This window comes from Fringilla coelebs (genome assembly GCF_963513975.1).
Source record: "Fringilla coelebs genome assembly, chromosome: 1".
Lineage (NCBI taxonomy): Eukaryota > Metazoa > Chordata > Aves > Passeriformes > Fringillidae > Fringilla > Fringilla coelebs.
The window spans coordinates 66,417,356-66,436,907 of NC_140028.1; the positions used below are offsets into that span (position 1 = coordinate 66,417,356).

Genomic DNA, 19,552 nt, shown 5'->3' on the forward strand with positions numbered 1-19,552 from the left:
TACACAAAATTCTGAAATAAAGAAAAGAACAAACAACCCCACATGTTTTTGCAGTGGATATTTTAATTTTGCAATAGGAAAAGATGGACTAAAGCAGATGGGATAATACCAAGTACTGGCTGTATTGTGCAATGATCCTCATGACAGGTAGAGGAGACCATAAATGGAATGATCCAGGTTTGCATCATCACCTGCCATGCTTGGAATGAAGGTTTATGCTGGTATCTATCAGCTATCTATCTAAAACAATGCACTCCCTGCTTTCCTTCTGTCCTCCCTCTTTTAATTTGTCTCAGTAGCCAGAGATGGCCAGGTAACTTCAGGGAATCACATTACAGGCTATATAATGCACTACCACTCGCTGCCACGTATGCTAACCTGCTCTATTTTACTTTATTTAACAATCTCTTCAGCCCCTTTGAAATACGGGCGGGATATGCTCTGCACAGGCCTAAGTGCTGAGAGAAGAAATGAATGTGTTCTTCCTTGCTCATCTTCAGTGTCAGTATTAGCAGCCAACCAGCTCTGGCTGTTCAGAGCTGTCTGTGACTCTCCATCCAAGGCAGACCACATTAATTTTGCTGTTGCAACTTCTTTATCAGTGTCCTAGCAACGTGTGCCATACAGTGAGCTGAAAATTAGAGAGGGAGTTGGGCACCTGACAGAGGACATCCATGGCAGGATAGGGACTCACTCAGGGCACAGTGAGGGCACTCACTACAATGGCAAATACCCAGAGGAAGAGGGAAAAATGGGTTGAGGGCCTGTAGTCATGGGCTGCATCCCATTTGTGGTGTGAATGAAGCATGGAGTTAGTTGCCATTATTTTGAGCCTGTCAGAGGTATCTTGAGTGGAAGGTGTTGATTATTTCCAAATATCTGCTAGCTAGTTAGCTGGGCTTACCCTTCAATGCCTGTCAGCATGCAAGAACTACCTGAAACTCTATTTAAAGAGAAGTTTTATTTTGCTCATAAAGCCTCTTGCCTTCAGTGAAGGGTAAGCAAACACTTAATCTTTTTCCTGAATAAGATTGCTGTCCTGAAGTGGAACCAAAACAACTGAATGTTGCAATAGGGAACTGAGAAACTTTGTGGTCTTCTTCTATTTTTCTGCTTTTTTTAGTTTATTCTGCTCTCTATAGCTATCAAATCCTGTAGAGATCTGTTGGATTCATGGGAGGATGTATTACCAATTAATGATCTTCTTTTTTGGAAGGGAGATTTGTTAGCAGGAAATTCTTGCAGCTCTCAGATGATCACCAGCTGTTCAAATGCATTTTGTAGTCTAATTATACAGGATAACCAAAAATGCTGGTCTCTCCAAAGAATAATTTCCACTAAGAACAAAAGTGTGTTCTTCAGCTGATATTGCAGTCTTTGGGCTGATTCCTCTCCTAAAAAATACAGGGCAAAGGTTCACATAGCTGAGGGGCTGACAGTTTGAGGTACTTGGATAATGTGATTTCAGATGACACTGTCAGACCTAAAATTTCTATTTATCGTGGAATTTTCATCCACAGTTGCATTAAAAAATGCCAAATAACATTATAAATCAAGTGGGTTGATAAAACATGTTTCTTCTCCTAATTTTTATTTTTCTATTTTCTGTATTCAGTATAGTTGGTTGCACTCTGGTGAAATTATTTTTATTTCAGCTTTGATGCTTTAAGTTTTCCGCTCTACCATGGCTGCCCTTAGCTTTCTTTAGTCAGGCAGTCAGTGTCAAACTGCTGCTGCAGGCTTCTATAAAAACAGGAAAAGTTTATAAGAATGAGATGTTTTGGCTTCTGTCAAGTTTTGGGTTGATCATATGATAAACAAAAATGTGATTTTTAATTAATTTAACCAGTGCTTCCTGACATGCTGTTCTTCATAGCATCAGGCTGTGCTTGACATACCTTTTACTCAATAGAGTTTTGCTGAAGTCTTTTGTCAACTAATTCATGTGAGATGTGCTCAGCTTTTCTATAAGAATTCAACAAAGTTCAGCTGTAAACTTTTCTCCCTATTCAACTGTGACTAGGAAGCATACACGAGCTGAAGAATATGTTAGTGGCCAGCTTTATATTACAAGAATGGTATTAATATTTTAACATTCTGGAGAAGAAAGCAGATATTAATGTCACCCAAAGGCATTACTAAAATTGCTCTCTTTTTGGATTTCAAGATTACCATCTGTGTAGCATCAGAAACAGATGTTCTTTTCACCAGAAAAATGTATGTGAAAGCAAGGACAATATTCTTGTATGGGCTATTCAATGTAAAGGCTGTTATAGACATAATGGAAGAACAGATAGCAAAGAAGACAATGTGTTTTGTTGTAAGGGAATTTAAAGAAACTATTATTCTCCCAGCAAAACCAGAAGTTTCAGTGGCAGAGATTTTCTCAAATGGATTAATTGATAAAGTGGTCCTATTTTATGAAAAATAATTTTTTTCAGAATTTTGAATTTCACAGTTTTCCTGATGTTTGTTTAGTTTTGCCTTAGTTCATAAAATTCCCATCAAATTTCTGTGCTTTGTAAGTTAAATGAAAATTTCTGGAGGAATAGATCCTAAAAATGGATGGGTATAAAACTGAAGACAGTTTTCAGAGTGCTTCGGAGATTGTTTATTCTTATAGCTCTGTTAAACTGTATGATAATATGTAACAACTTTGAGTAATTTGATTTTTTTTTTTGGTCAGCTTTGTGCTGTGGTATCTTTATCTTTGATGAATGGATTCTTTTCCCTCTCTTGTCTTTTCAGCATGAATCTATTAATGCAGCAAACATTTTTTAAACCCTTTTACCCCCTCCTAATGCTTTCCCAGGTTACAGAATGGCCAGTAGGAAACCAGGGTTTGCTGTATGACCGAAACTGGATGGTTGTAAACCAGAATGGAGTCTGCATGACTCAGAAGCAGGAGCCAAGGCTGTGTCTTGTGAACCCCTCAATTGATCTGAAGCAAAAAATTATGGTCATTCAGGCAGAAGGTTAGTAAACAATATCCTTTCCTTCCCTTCTTTATTGGTGTCAGATTTCTAGGCAGGGACACCTGCATGCTCCCACCAAACTACTGAATGCTGTGCATGTTTACTTGTGACTTCAGGGACAAGTTCTGTGCCAGCTGTGGGCAATGAAGCCCAACCTGTTAGATGCAGCCCTGGGGGGCTTCTTAACTTATTGTTGGGCAGGCAGAGAGTAGACAGTGACTCCCTATGTGCAATTATAAAGTGAATGCTCCAGGATGGAGAAAGGAACAGACAGATGTGGAAATTTACTGACTAGTGTCTCTCCATAGCATGAAGTCCCATAGCCTGAAGGGATTGTTAATGCTGCAAAGATAAAGGAATAGAAGTCGTAACATTAAACACCTTGGACAAAAACCTTGCCATTTTGTATCTCTCTTCCTCCTTCCATCTATGGGATTAGAAGGGTAAAGTCTTCAGTGGAAATTAGTATGAATTAAAATAAGGACCAGACATTATTTAACTCAATTAAATACTTGCACTAGCAGGCAAATATTTTATGATATTTGAGCTTCCTGGGAATTATCAAAATCCTTTTTATTCACTGCTGAGGAAAAAAAAAAAAAGAAAAAATATATTAAGTGTTACAGAAAGCCCTTTACTATTCAGGGGTGAAAATTATTTATTTTCATAACAGTGCCATTGCCACTGAACACTGGAATGGGTTTGAATTCCACAGAAGTCATTACTAATGCTAAGTTTGCATGTGTCTGAATGGTGTTCATCATTTCCCTGGGGTCCAACATTTATTCAGCCCATAATGTCTTAATTACTAATAATGCACATGCCCACATTTTCAGCAGCCAGAGCAAAACAAGGGAACCTACCTTCAGATTTTTCACCCTTTTTTAGAAAGCCATATGAGTGGATCTGTAACCACAGTCTCCTTTCTGTGTGTACTTTAGGGTTGCCATCATCTCCAACTCTCTGAGCACTCTCCACAGAATTAAGTCTGATTTGTTGATTCTTTTTGTCTGAAATAGGTTTCTCAAACGTACATTTTGATACTTCCATTAATTTTCTATTTGCTACTTTCTGTTTCCAATCCCAAACACAAGCTAGTCTCTTCTTAGGGATTCCAGACTTGCTCACAGACATACACTGCTGCTTTCTCCTCTTTCCTCTGTACTATTTCCTTGAAAATCTATCATTAATTCATTTCAATTCTACATGGAGCACCTTGCACCTCAAATTTCTGTAGTAGAGTTGCACAGACAGCCTTCTCCCACAACTTTTATATTATCAAATGCTTCAGAACTAATTATTTCTAGTGATTTACTTCCTTACCATCTCTCTTCCTTTCTGACCATTCTGAGTCTGTTCATTTTTTTTCCTTGCTAGCACTTGTTCAGACAAGTGCCTACCCATTAGTATGTTCACCTGTCAATAACACCTGTCAGTAAGACCTGTCATACTTCGGGAAGTCAGGAGGAAGTTTTCCCCGACAAAAATGACAGTCAAGGCACCATTTCACACTGAGATTTACAATCTCTTCCTACAGTTAGTGCCAGGGTGAAATTTGCCTTTAAATTCTACATTTTACTGTGTGTCTTTTTTGAAGTTTTCACTGTCATTTGCCTTCCTTCCAATGAAAGTGGGAACCATATCCACACAGAAGTGATTGTGCAAGTCCATTGATCATTTTTCTATCCAAAAGTAATTGATCAGTGTGCTCTAACGGGAATGGTATTGCCATTTATTTACAAGCCTGCTTTGGTACAGCCAGTGTGTAAGAATCGAGTCATTTTATTCTTTGTATAATGACTCTAGCTACCAAAGTCCTAGCCCATGAGGTGACCTGGGGCCTCTTTTCTAGTAGTCCTGCTGGTTTTTTGCAACCTGTGGCATTTTTTATAATTCTTGACAGTGAGATAGTGGGAGTGTTTTCCTTGGGGAGTCTATTCCAGAGCTTACTGCTTCTAAGATGGCACAATGATGGGAGCACATACAAACCAGCAGGGTAAGGCCGAGTAAATAAATCTGTGGGAAGTTGTTCCAATATTTATTATGTTTTCTTTCTTCTTACCTGCAGTCTAAATCCATTATTTGTTTGTTGGAGTTAAATTTTTAATCTTTTTCTTTTATGCCTTCACAAACATGGGTCAGTGTTATTTCTTCCACTTAAATCATTTCATGGCAGATGAATTTAATTGAAAAAACTGATTCTTTCCTCCCAAATCCCACGTTAATCCCTGCAGCTTTTGTCACCACACCTCCAGCCTGTCTGTGGTTGGTTGCAAACTTAGGGCCTGCAGCTGAACGCAGCCTGTGAGCAGCGATCCGTGTGGCGGGGAGCAGTGGAACTGGCTTGAGCCAAGCTGGTTGTTCTGAAGCTCAGAACCTTGGCTCCTGTGTCGGTGGCCGATGCTATTTCAGACCCGCAGCTCTCGGCCCGGTGTCTGACAGCCGCCTCCAGGTCTCCTCCTGCTCCTCTCCTTCGTCCACCTGGAAGGCCACCCACCCAAACCGCTTTGCTCAGCCCCAGCCGCGTGCATCTTTCCAGGCTGAGCTTTGTTTCCTCCATCTCTCCTCCCTCTGCCCTCACAGTGGCTGTGCTGAGTTTCTCTGTTCTTTCCATTCTGCCGTGCCCTTGCTTCGGTGCCTGCAGGCCCAGCGCTCCGGCTGATGGTGACAGCGCAGTCCGGCCGGCTGCCTCGCCTCCGCACGGAGCCGTACCCGCGCTGTTTGCCCGGCCAGCTCCGCTGCTCTCCGCGCCTTTCCCGCCGGGAGCGCAGCCTGTGGCGCACCGGGCCGCTCTGCTGGCTGGAGGTGTCTCTCTCCAGAAGAGAGCCCAAGGCAAGCGTGCTGCTGCAATAGGGGCCTCTGGTAAGTGCCTGAAGCCGAGCGAGCCGGATCCCACGTAGCTGGAGTACACAGTGGTTTTTAAGAGCGTTCTGCTGTTACACTGTTAGATTATGGTGAATACTTCATCTGAGTCGCTTTTAAAACATAATGAGTCTGTTCTCTCTTCCCTTCCAGGCACACGTGTTCCTCTCCCTCTAGAACTTTTCATTAGCAGAAGATTTGTTTATGGCTATTTTATTTCAATGTGGCTTAATATTCTCTGTCTTCTCTGTCCAAGAAAAGTTTGTCAGCGTGATTTAGTGTGACCGTAACTACTCTAACACCTTTTGCTGAATTCTCTATGTACTGAGACACCCTTTCAGGATTATTCTTTAACCCCTACAATGTTGAGTGTCTCTGTAGCCCCAGCTGTGGATGGGTGGAACTTGCTGTCTGACCGACCCAGCTGTGCAATCGTGCCACCCACCCACTGTGGGTAGCAAGGATGGCAGACTGGGACTCTACAGTCAGGCAGCCCAAAGCTGCCTGAAGGCTTCGGATCTTTGCCTGGCATGCCTGCAAAATTAGTTGGCTTGCATGGCAGCTGGGGAGCTCCAGGTGTTCCCCGGATCTCTGATGAAGGGGTTAAGTGAGAGCAGAGGGAGAGGAAGGGCTTGTGCATACTCTCTCACTGGCTCTATTGCTTTCGGCAGAGGGAGTGAGATTTTAATTTTGAGAAACTGCATTTATTAATTTTGTCAAATTATTTTCTTAGGCTATGCAGTTGTTAACAGGCATTCTCTGTTTTGTTTATTGTTCAAAGTGTAACAAAGCCTTGCTATCACATAACCCACTTAGAGAAAATCAGTGTACCTAACTCTAAATCAGCCCTCATGGAGAGAAAGAATTTTATGTGTCTTGAATGAAATTAGTAGAGGTTTGACTCCCAGTAACTGAAAGGTGGGCAGGAGCAAGCGCCTTCATTTCCAAAAACCCTATTACTGAAGTGAGAATCAAGGGAAATCTCCTTGTCCTCCTCCATCAAATATGTGGGAGCACAGATTACATTGCACTTGTTCCTGACCTATACAAACATGTAGCCAAACAGAATTCAGCTGAGAATGCATTTCTGGAAAAGACTAATTTCTCTCTTTCTATTTTAGCTAACAATCAGCATTACTCTAGCAAGTTGAGCATTAGTTTGTCACTGCACAGTGGGAGAAATTCTGAGTGTCGAGGAGGCACCTTAAAATATTGGAGTAGAAAGATGCTAGCAAAACTGAGCAGCTAATTGCACTTTATGGAGTTTATTGTGCCTTCAAATAGTCATGTGTTACTGCCAATAAAAATAATGGGAATTAAGTGCATACACTGATGAAAGAATATACATGAATGGTTTATATTTCAGTCTATTGAAATAACAGATCTCTAATTTTCCTCATTGACTGAAAATAGGAGCTATAACGATAAGAATTTTTTATATTAATACTGTGAGCACATCTGTGAATTTTATTATCAAGCAAATTACCATGGAGAATGACAGCTTTTGCACTTTAGTAACTGGCAATATTCTACTTTATTTTTTTGCCTTAAAGGCAGAATAAAATTGTAATTAACAATGTTTAACTGACCTAAACATCACTGTAAAATGTGTACTGTTCAATAAAAATGTGATATGCTTGCTGGTGTATAAAAGCCTTTTTAAAGCCCTGAAATTCTATTTTAATAAATTTTGTTATTTTTGTTATTTGTTATTTTAAGAAATTCTTAGAAAATATTTGAAAGATGTAACAGTTAAGAGCACATGCAGGATGAAATATTTCACACTCATCTTTTCCAGAAGGAATGATTCAAATATTTAATTGTTTCAAAGCCCAAGAGTTCTAGTTGATAAGATAATAACATTGGCTTTTTTTTCAGGTTGTTACAGGGTAGTTCAAAGTATTTTTTACATCTATTATTTTCTTAAGTGAACCCAACTTTTCCCCCTCTGTCTTCACTTATGACATTTACTAACATAATTAACCAAAGAAGAAGTAGACCACATTCTATTTTGCAAAACATGCATGAAACAGATAGTCATGTTAAAATGAATCTGAACTACATTTCCTTGCTCTTCAGAAGAAAATAAGCCAACTTGATTTCACTGTATGTCAGAGCTGGTAGAGCATGATTCTTATTTGTTTTACAATATAGTATGATAGCAAAATATGTAGTTATAATTCTGGGAATTGGGGGGATGGGGGGGGTGTCAAAGTTTTGGTTAATATATGTTGCAGTGTAAAGGAAAAGCTGGATTCATTGCAGCCACGCAGTAAAACACTTAGTTCTTCATTTAAGATTATTGTTTTCAATTAACAGAAAGAAAAGTAGTAAAGCTTTTCTTTTAGGTTCTAGCAAACTACAGTACTCTTTCCATCTCCTTGGCTCATTCTGTTCAAGATGAGAAAAATGTGGGAGAAGTTAAGATCATTACCAGGGAATCATCATCTGGTTTAAACTTGGAGATGAGTAGATGGGAATAACTGTCTCATTTGCAGTTTTCCATACATTTTGTCTTGTTTATTGTAGTTTTTTCTCACAGTATATTTCTTTTTTTGAACAGACTGTGCCTCTTCTCCTCCCCCCTCCTCCATCTTTCATCTTTCAGATCACTCAATCCCTCTACTACAACATGACAGTGTTTAACATCATCTCCTGACTTGTCAGAGAAGCCATCCTTTCAACAGAATCCGTGACTGAGGCCATAATTCTGTGCCAGTTTTGTTGCCGGAGATAAATAGAGAAAGAAATTACTCAAAGCTGAAATTGTATATTTTTTAAATATGCTTTGAGTACCAAGGTCATCTGCAGCCTTTGCGCTTTGTTTTATCATTTGGAGCCACCTGCCGGCAGAGAATATAATTCTAGCAAAAAGAAAAAATGTTTTTATTTGCTGTTTGTGAGGTTGCCGTGACTGTGAAAAGGAGCAAAAATAGGAACTTTTTTCATTATCCTATCATTCTTCTTTTTTTTTTTAATTTAAATGTGGCTTTCTGTATTCCCACCTAGGCATGAACCCAATATCTGTGCCACTAGAAGACAATACTGGAAAAGAGGCTGTGATCTGTGAGAGTAAAGTCTGTTCCCACAGGTAAGGGAGAGCAGAGAGGTACTGAAGCTGAAAATCACTGTAGTGGCACTCAGGATATGAACAGATATACACATAGACAGAAGTCCTTGAAAAAATGGTGGAAAGCAATGAATGATTAGTGGACCAGGACAGTGGTCCTATTTAAATATGTAAGATGGCATGCCCAGCATGTCTGATAGAAAACAGTAAAAAATTTTAAGACATGAAAAAAGGAGAGGAAGGATAGCACAGTAAATTGACTTTGCCCTCACTTGAATGAGTGAGAACTTTTTATTTACTTGCTTCAAGCACGAGAAAAGGAGCTGTCCCCAGTTACTGCACATGTCAGCTGGGGTTCTCAGCAGGACTTGAATTCAGTTCCCACATTTAATAGTGATGATGTTAGCAGCTTTGCCCATTTCATACTGCATGTATTTAAAATTGCTAGAACCTTCCTAAGTTTTCAACAGCTTTCCATATTTACAACCCTTTTTAATTTTGTTTTGACCACCCATGTTGTTCAGTGTCCCCTTAACAATCTTGACTGCAGGTATGTAAGTTAAATAGCATTAATTCTAATCAAGAGACATACCACTTCACTGAATATAAGATTAGGAATAAAATTATTTCCTGTCCATAAACGTAATGTTTATTCATCATATTTTCTAAGAACTTCCCGCAGTCTCATTAAGTTTTCTGAGTGGCAGTGTATCGAGTGCCTTCCTAAAGTACAATTTGCATTATCTACTATGTTTCTTTTCAATGAGTCTCTTGGTAAGTCCAACTAAAAGAGCCACTTAAAGATTTATGTCTTCCTTTCACCAAGGTATACTAATTCTTTGTAGCCCTCTACATTTGCTTCTCTGAGTAACACATAAACAAACCTGCAGAAGACCTGGCAATTTCCCCATGGAGCCATGCAGAAAATTATCTTCTCCTTCTTTTCTACTAGCTATTCAGATGATAAAGAGGATCTTTTCCTCAGAAGTGTATTTTCCTCAGGTAGTGGAACTCACCCAAGAGTCATTTGTTTTAACCATCTGTCCCACTTCCCTTAGTGTTGACTCATCCCTTGCCTCCCCATGGTAAGCCCATCTATTACAGGCTATAAAACAGCCTGAGTTATATTTCTCTCTGTGTGCATAAAATTTGTTGCCATACTGTTTATTGTAGCTTCTCTTTCATGTAACTGACTGTGTCATTTTTATTGTATCAAATTGGAAGTTTTCGTGTGAAACTTCTTAGAGTTCTGTGAAGGAAGGAAAGAACAGAACGAACAAGGAAGGAGTTGTGAAAGCAAACTGCAAGGAGTGGACTGTGACTAGCAAATAAACAAGGTAGGAAGTAAGGCAGGATGAGTGAACAACATTGATGAGGCTCTGAAACTGCTCAGACGCCCAATAGCCATTGATGCCAGTTTACAGTGTTTCAGCAGAGGAGCCTCCAGGGCCAAAAATAATGAGAAAAACAGTGCTTTGCAAGAGGACAGGAGGTGATTTGAGGTCAGGGGTCTTTTCTGCAACATGTCTGAGTTGAGCACTGGGTCCAAAAGTCTTTGTTAAAAGTCTTTTATTCAAAAGAAATGCCTAGTGAATGTATTTTCTATTTATTAGTTCTGTTCTCTGATGCTCTTATTTCATCCAGTTCTGTTGGCTTACTCTGAATTTAGACAGAGATAACTGAGAAAAGTACATGATGTAGAATCTGCAAGCAGTCATGTGAGGAAGTTTAATTTTGCAGCAGCCGTGGAAGTTTAATGAGCCCAAATTTCCCTTCTGAAGCAATTTATCAGTGTTAGCCTTCCCCCAGCAGGGGCTGTCCATCACCATGTGCTGCTCACATCAGAGCGACCTGGCTTTCAGGTACAATGTCTACCAGTGACATAAATGATGAAAGTAGAAGCTAATGCTGATAGGATTGATGCTGTGGAAGACCCAAAATGCTCAAGGTTGCTGCTCTACTGAAATAAGCAGGGACACAACCTCTTCTTTGACAGGTTGCAATATCAAAGAGATTGAAGGAAGTGTAGCAGTGGTAGAAGACAAAGGTGTAGTTAAGAACAAGGTGAACTGAGCCTGTTGTCTTATATCCCATGAGATCAATATTCAGAGTTCATCTGTCCTTGTTTCTTGTTCTGTAAATTACCCTGCTAGAGGGACCAGTTGTAATGCACTGAAGCTAAATGACATAATAGAAAGATGAGTGGGAAACTCAAGGCAAACAGCAAGTGAAATCAGAGAGAAATAGGCTCTCCTTTATAAATTGCCTGACATGTGCCAAATGAAATGTAATGCTGACAGATGTAAAGTTATACTCCACAAAAATAAACACAAGCAGAAAACAAGTAGAATTGAGCTACAACAGAATGACTTTGACTGAGACCTTGAAGAGATGATGGTACTTGCTTAGAAAATGGTCTTACAATAAGGGAAAGCAATTTGAAAAGCGTGTTTTAGAATACAAAAACTACACAGTGGCATTTGATGAAATACCAAGAATGGTGTGAGTCTCTAACTCAGCCACTGTGACTCAAAACAATAAGTCTATAAAGAGAGGGCAAAACTTTCTTCCTGATTTATACAGTATTAATTTCCAACAGGCTGCCAGAGGCAATTGGCTCAGGAGAGATTTTAAGCACCTCTAAAACCTCTGTGAAGGTGAAAAAAGTATTGGAGAAATTTGTTTCACCTGCACTGTTGTCATGGAAGATTCATGTGTTCTCATTGACGGCCTTCTCCCTAACACAGTTCAGACTGTGAAATCGCGTGGACACTCACCTTTTGGCCTCTTTCTTAACACAGTGCCTGCATCTCATACTCATACCAGAACACTATTCCAGTACTAGGGCATCACTGGCTAGATGCAGCTGTAGTTAACATCTATGCACTCTGAGTGGGGAGGGGGATACAGAGCTGCACCATAATTCAAAACTCAGAACAAGCGCTGAAGAGATATCAGATCCATGCAGGATTATAAAATCTCCTTGGTTTCACTTCTGCTGGCTTTGTACCTGTGAAATTCAGTTGAACCCTACCAGACCACTTTGTAAAGCCAAGTCAATTTCCTCTCAGTCCTGGGGTTTAGCACCTTTTGCTGCGAGTAGCTATTTTCTTGTTTCACAAAGCAGGTGGTTTCCATGAAGATGAACTTCTTTGGCTGGTTAGGACATCAAGGTGGGCATAGGAACACGACTACTTCACTTTCCTTGCTACAGGAATCCTCCCTAGATCAGCATAAGAAGTCACATTCCTCTTACATTTAAAGTTAGGTATCGGTCGAATCTCTCTATGTGGTCAGTAGAGGGTTGAACACTCCCACAGTGAGTCATCCCATCCTGAGGTCTAATATGGATGGGAACTACTTACTTCTTTCCATTATCTGTGAGTGAAACCCAGACAACTGATTTAAACTAGATGCCTGGATTTTGGAACATTGACATTAAGTTTACTCAGGGCTGAGTAATCTAATGTCAAACAGCATCCATTTTCAGTGTCCTTCTTGGATTGAGAGAGATGATTTCAAAGTCCCTCTAGGAAAGATTACATCCAGGTAAAGAAGGCAATTTTATTGCCAGCTTCCATAACTCACTAGACATTTTACAAGTAATGGAAATCATCTTTAGAGAGATGCTTGGCCTCTGTTGCTGGAACCATGTTTTAATATGAAATGTTAGTACAAACATGATTTAAAGTAGAGCAGTAACATCATTGTACCTGATGGAATCATTAAAAATTGCACGCAGCAGAGCAGTCTTAAATTGAACTCAGATCATTCCTCTCTGTTTTTAGTAAAAAGTACAGACCAGAGTGTGACTATTTCATAATACTGTACTGTAATATTGTTATACGGGCAACCATTTATTGTACTTCAGAGTCAGTGTCTTCAGTGTTATGATTAATCCTTTATTCCATAGTAATTTTCCCTACTAAACTAAATTGGATCTTGTGAAAGGCGACTTCAAGAGGAAAGGAGTAAACCTGAGGAAAATGGGGAGTTAGAGTCATGCAAAGCTTCACATCAGACAGTGTGGATTCTGTACTTCATACTGAAGGATGCAGAATAAACTTCTTCACAATTTGACTTCTGTTTTGCAAATTAATGTTTGGCCAATCAAATTTAAACTTCCTCCCTTCTTGTAATAGGGTAAAAACGTATGACTGTGGAGAAAGAATTGCTGGCTGGCTCTCTACGTTTCTTGGTCGTCCGTGTCGCTTGATAAGACAAAGTTCAGACGTGAAAAGCAAGTCACATCAGAAAAATACAAAAGGTATGTTGTCATCCTTAAAAATATTTGATTCCTCATGCAAAAATCAGCCTCATGGACTTCACACTGAATATATAGGTACCCTGATAAAGGCTGAGAGAGTTATCCAGTATAGATCTAGTTGTTATGTTTATACCCAAACTGACTTTTTGCTGCCCTTCTACTTGTTAAATTTGATGAAAATGTACAGATGCACCAGTATGGGGGAGACATTATCATCATGACCATGATTTTGTTTGAAAACTCAAAGAGACCATTCAGAAAAATGATTGTGAAGAATCAAAGAATTTATTCAGACACTAACTTTCATTGCAAAAATAATTGAAAGAGTATTAAAAATGTATAGATATGGCTCTTGTAAACTATTTTACAAATTTGGTAAAATCTCACCTCTATCTCAGTTTCTAACTGCATTGCATCATTATCATTTGCAGGTTTAAGGGCATCCTTGGAATATTTCCTTAGTGCCTGGAACCAAGTGAATAAAATAGTAATGAGCATGACTAAGAGGTCAAAGCAAAGATGGGGGGAAATTACTAAATTTTATTATCATTTTAGAATGGTGGATTGATTTTTTTTTTTTAGGTTTGTCATCTGCTACAAACATCTCACTATCTCTTGTGAATGAAGCACAATACCTCCTGATAAATGTTGCAAGCATTCTGCAGCTGAAAGAACACATTTCTGCAAGGTAAGATGCTTCTGTCTCCAAATGTCTCTTGGTGATCTTGGATTCCAGAATCTTGCCATAAGATGCCAATACAGGTGTTTTATGTGGAAATGTAGAGATAGTTACTTTTCAACATTCAAAAAATATATAGTTACTAAACTGCTATAATTACTAATTATTTTATGATTTCTGAAAATTTGGATTACGTGCATAAGCATCATCTGTCTACCAGTCATCTTTAGGAAAAATTTAAATGAAATTTTTGTCAAATGATTTTTTGGAAAGATATTGAGCACCAGCCAACTTCTATTTGTCAGTAGAACAAGGATAAAGAGGTTCTCTCAATATAAATTGTCTGGCAGGTAAAAATACAATATCTGGCTGAACTATTTCTCTCCCATGGGAATTATTAAGATTTAGAGTAAATATGCACAACAGAAGTACTTTGGAAGTATTTTCAGGACTGGAATAATTGTATTTCTTAATTTAATTTGGCTTTACTTATACAAAAGTGGGAGATAGAAGCAGCAAATGAAACACTGAGTCAGTCCATAGTTCAAAGATAACAAACCAAACAAATTTTCATATACTGACTACAGGAAATTTTTGTTTCTTGAATATAACTAGGAAAGGTTCAAATTCCACAAAAAATCTTCTCTCAAGTCCTCTATTATGTCTATGTATCCCACACCCCCAGCATTTGTATCTGAGCCCTCTTTTCCTGTCTCTTAAAACTTCTGTCTTGCTTCTTCCTGGAGTCATCTTTTGTTCTCTTAGTCACCCACCAAACACATCCCCTGCATTGAATATTCCTGCTTTGAGTAGAAGAGGATATATGTATCTGTATATCATCAGGAGGATATGTATATAGCTTCAGGATTTAAATCCACTGACTGAATGAAGCATCACCAAGAGCCCTGGAGCTTGCAGTGTCTGAGGATTTTCCTTCTTCAGGAGAAGATAGTTGGGCAATTTTAGAATATCATGGGAAATATGTGTAGAAAGGGTTTGAAGCAGTCCATCTCTCAGTGTTGTGACTAACCTTTCTCAGTGACAATTAATGTCTTCTTGTGAAGCTTGACTGGCTGGGTTACATCTCCTTGGGAGGGCACTTCTTGCTGGTATCCCTTACTCAGATTGGGCTTTTTCCATTATAAGACTCAGTGTGGAACTTCCCAGATATGGGATTTGAGTGCAAAGATGAAGAGTAAGAAGCAGGAAGTGAGGACAAAGGAGAAAAATGAACTTCAGTAAGACATTCAGCATCAGATGATACACTGGTTTTATGCCTAATATCTTCCAGCACAACTAGGCTTGTAATCTCCTTTTCCTCAAAGGAAACTCCAGATGTGACCAGAGCTGCACTGGTGACTGAGAAGCATCTGGCTTCCCACTCTGCAGTGTGGCTTGGAAGTGTCCTCCCTTCCATGCATTTTGCCATGCAGTGCCTTCTCTGGGTGCTGGAGAAGTAAATTCAAATATACGGCATCCTCATTCTGCACTGTTACTACATCATGGAGTATGGACTTTCCAAATATTAAACTATCCAATGTACTTTTAAGAACTGCACCTATGGGTCTTTATTAAATATTGGAGGGTTTTTAGAAAGTATTATTTAGCTTCTTGGCATTTGAGTTTGGTTTTACTTAAATGAAACCTGCTAAATTTTACAAAACAATTTCAGTTTTCAATTAAGTTTTTATAATTTCACTTGGTATCTTCCATAAGTAAAAACTAGTCTTCCAGTTTGCACTTGGCTCTTGGTGATCTAAAACAGAAACAGCAATTCAATTAAAAATTAGAATCCAGCATACTGTTGGAGGGCTACATGTACCTGCAGACATTTGTCTCTGCTGTTTCCGTTACAGGTTACCTCCATGCAAATCCCTGTGGCCTGGCCTAATGCTCTAATGTTCTTGTTAGAACTGTAACCCTGAGGATACAAATATTAATTTTCGAGTTTGCCTGTTAAATATAGGCAATGAATTCTTCATTGCAGAGCCCACTGCTGTGAAAATCCAAAGCACCTAGGCTGACTTTGGCACATTACACTGATTTTCAAAACAGGTCCGTGTTAGGATTTGCAGGATGAAAGTACCTGCCACTAAATCCAACCAATGCATGTTTTGTGGGAGAGGGAATAATGGAAATTTACTCAGATGCATGTTGCCAAGTAATTATAAGCATTTCTGAGGGCTGGGGAAGGTGCAAGAGAGGTGAGGTATTCTGGATGTGAGCCCAAGTAGGTTGAAGGCAGAGAGGTCGGGTAGGGGCGTTGCAGTCTTCAAGCTCAGCAGCAAGGGGTAGATTAGTAGAAGCTTGAAGTTTTTTTCAGCAGCTGTCTCAGGACACTGTAGGCCCAGCTCTGAGGTTACTGGGCTTTTGATGCTCCCAGTGCAGGCTGGGGTGTCAGGCATTTAGATTTTGCAAAACACAGTCAAAACTAGAGGCTCCACCGCAGCCAAACTCCAAGAGCCCACAGCAAAGCTGGGAAGCACAGCAGCATAATTGAGAGTGTTCACAAGTAACTGCTGTTTTCCTTCTTGTTTGTATGAGCACTGGCATAATCTATGTTTCCTGTTGGCTCCTACCTCCTGCATTCATTACAAATTGTGCCTCAGCCATGGGTTTAACTGTGGGATCTTGAGGGAAAACCTGTAGCCTTGCAGCTTCTCATCCCACCTTCTACCCCCAGGCTGCTGGAGCTCTTGTGAACACTGGGGCTTGGTGGAGCTGGGCTTCTGTAGTCTGGCTGAAAGTCTGCACAGGCAGTTTGCTCATGAAGTTTTGTCTGCAAGAGAAGATCATCCAGACTGTTTAAAATAAAACCAAGCTCTTTTTTTCACCTAACAGGCCACCTCTGCCAAGGCTGCTTGATGTGAAGTTTTCCCTGTACTTTGATTTTGCATGTTTTTTTCTCTAACTAAAATACATTTTAAGCTGTATGCCCTTTCTTTCTTCTTCACATTTTTTTTCTTTTGGGACAAAAATGCCTCTCTTCACTGCTTACCCAGGTTTCTGCCTCTGCTGTAGGATGTCATATCCCTAAGTTGTCAGATTACAGTTTATGGACTATCAAAAATGGTTCATGTCCTTAGCAGCTAATGCAAAAAGAAGTTTCTTCTCCACTAACTGTGGCACTGAGAGAATCCTCTGGCAAATTTGCAGTTTCTTCTTTTTTTTTTCTGCAACTGTTCAAGTTCTCCTTTAGAAGAAGAGTGAGGAATGGCAATTCGAAGATGCAGCAAGATTTCTGATATTTGTATGCAGTCTGCTGCTCTTTCTGTCTCATATACATTCTCCACACTGACACAAATCTACACACTGGCAGCTCAAATGCTTGTAAAGAGGGGGAGATATCACCACACAGAGATTAATTTTTTTTGAAACACCTATCGTTTGGTGCAATCTGCTGCCTCCCAAAGGCAAATAATAATAATATGAGGGATATATCTCTCATAAAATTATTTTACTGGCCTTTTTCACCTTCAGCAACTACTGGTTTTGTCCCTTCTGACATTGCAGCATGTGCAGAATAAAATTTTATTTGCCTTTGGTGCTAGAAGCTTTTATTTTTACAATATTTAACAAGTCAAATGATTACTAACTAAAAAGATCTTTTTACTTGTTACCATTAGCCTTACATGTGATAACAATTTGGGAATTTTCTCATATGCATGGTTCACAATCACCTGTCTGCATGTTTTCATACCTATAGTTCCAGGTTACACCTCTGAAGAAGCCACCTAGAGGGTTACAGGTTATGCTTGAGAGGCTACAAATTCCAGTTGAGTACCATGTGCCATTTCCATAGCCTTCGTAATAAAACTTGGTCCATGTTATTCTGGAGAAGTATTTGCTAATCACATGAGCCACCAGAGTCTTACAGCACAAACATCTAGTGCAAAATTAGTTAATTTTAATTTTTCTTTTGTTCTGTCAACTCTGTGAGACAGATTGAAGGAGCCGCTGGAAATAGAGGAATTGATCCGACGTTTCCGCGCCAACATTGTCATCAGTGCGCCAGAGTCCTTTGAAGAGGAGGAGTGGGCTGAGATTTCAATAGGTGCTCTGCAATTCCAGGTGGGACCTTTTCTCTCTTGTCCATGCCCCAGCGTATCACAATGAATTTTGATTCCTGCAGACAAACCAATTTTCACAAGGCTTTGACTAGAATATGGGCAGCACACTTTATGCAGGTGAAATTTATGAAGTGTGGGAAAAAAAGTGATGTGTCCCGTGACAAACGTACTTCAATATATTTAAGAGGTTTTGCCATATTTCTCCCCACCTCTACTGAATTTCATAATTCATAGCATTTCTTATCTTTATCTATCTCAACTGAATAATAATCAGGTTTTTTGAGGCAAAACCCACATATTTAGCCAGCATGTCAATAGAGAATACTTGTTGCTGTTTAGCACAGTGGTCCAAATATAACGTTATTGCAATTCAAGCAACTGATGGCCAAAGACTGGACATGAATACACGTGAGCACTCATGGTCGATTGCCCTCTGTTGTATACATCTTATCCTAGTCTTCACTCAAGGAGTGTTTCTAATTCTAGCCTGGTAGGGTTTTTTGGTATGCTCATGGCTAAGAACATAATGTCCTTTGTACTGCAAGGAAAATGCTGAAGAGACAGACCTTGTTTGTAAATACATTCTTTCAAGAAAAGCTCTCAGCAAAGAGTCCGTAAAAGCTACATGACACCTAAGGGAATGATGCACACATGTATTAAATGTTCTGCTGAATTTTTCTGGCCAAGAGATATGAAATATGTATTTGAAAATGCTTTGGCTAGGATGTGAAAGTGGCTTATTTGTTGTTTTCTTAGAGATTATAATTTAAGTGTGAATGACAGGAGTACTGAGGTCAACTCTAGAAGATCTGATAGGCATCACTCTTTTCTTTCTAGTCAGCATGCTGTAAAAAACTTTTTCAGCAAGAGTAGAAAATACTGCTTATCTGCTCTCTTCTTGTGTGTACTTTGATCAGTAAGTTGCAATGTAAGTTACAGAAAATTGAGGAAAAATTCCTATGAGTAAGAAATGAGGAACAAAAAGGACAAAATCCATGGTGTATAGTTTGTTGGAGGCTGGAGTTACACTGGGGAGTTCAGCTGAGGATCCTGTTGATAAGTTACTGTAAAACTACAAAATAAAAGGCATTCCTATTTCTGGCATTGATATACTGTAGGAATACAAGGCAAAAATAGAAAGGCTTATGTAACTTGCATTGTCTTTTCCCATCTCTGCTAGGTCCTTTTTCAGATACTGATGTAGTAACAGTAGAAATTATGTTAATGCTTCTTTATGCCACAAAAATGGTAGAAGCTGTTGAACAAAGTAAAGCAGGGAAAAAATATTTCCTTCTCTGTCTTGTTCTTTTAATTAAAAAAAAATAGAGCTGTGGAAGATAATTTTCTAAAAGAGCTGATGTTTGGTGTTGATGATCACGCTGAAGAGTTATACAAGCAGTCTAGATGCATCTCAAAAACTTGAAATATCACTTCAGATCAGCACATAAAATGTTTGAAGTGTACAGTTTAATTATTTTCCCTATTTGAAATTTATGGCACATTTTACAAAAGTAGAATGTGTATACTGGGATACTGTAAGGCATAATTTCTGTACTGTACAGCTTTGCTAAAGTTAGGAATGCAGTGTTAAGTGAAAGTGCAATATGTTGTCCTTCTCCATTTTAAAGC

General features: G+C 39.2%; 1 protein-coding gene across 1 annotated transcript in view; it reads left to right on the forward strand.

The window, feature by feature from the left end:
• Positions 1-19,552, forward strand: part of MOCOS (molybdenum cofactor sulfurase) — a 208,182-nt gene that overhangs the window by 177,344 nt on the left and 11,286 nt on the right. Inside the window, exons 9-13 of the mRNA XM_084210992.1 lie at positions 2,813-2,975; positions 8,847-8,928; positions 13,050-13,174; positions 13,757-13,862; positions 17,798-17,924. Of these exons, the coding sequence (XP_084067118.1) occupies positions 2,813-2,975; positions 8,847-8,928; positions 13,050-13,174; positions 13,757-13,862; positions 17,798-17,924 (603 nt within the window). The remainder of the gene's footprint in view (positions 1-2,812; positions 2,976-8,846; positions 8,929-13,049; positions 13,175-13,756; positions 13,863-17,797; positions 17,925-19,552) is intronic.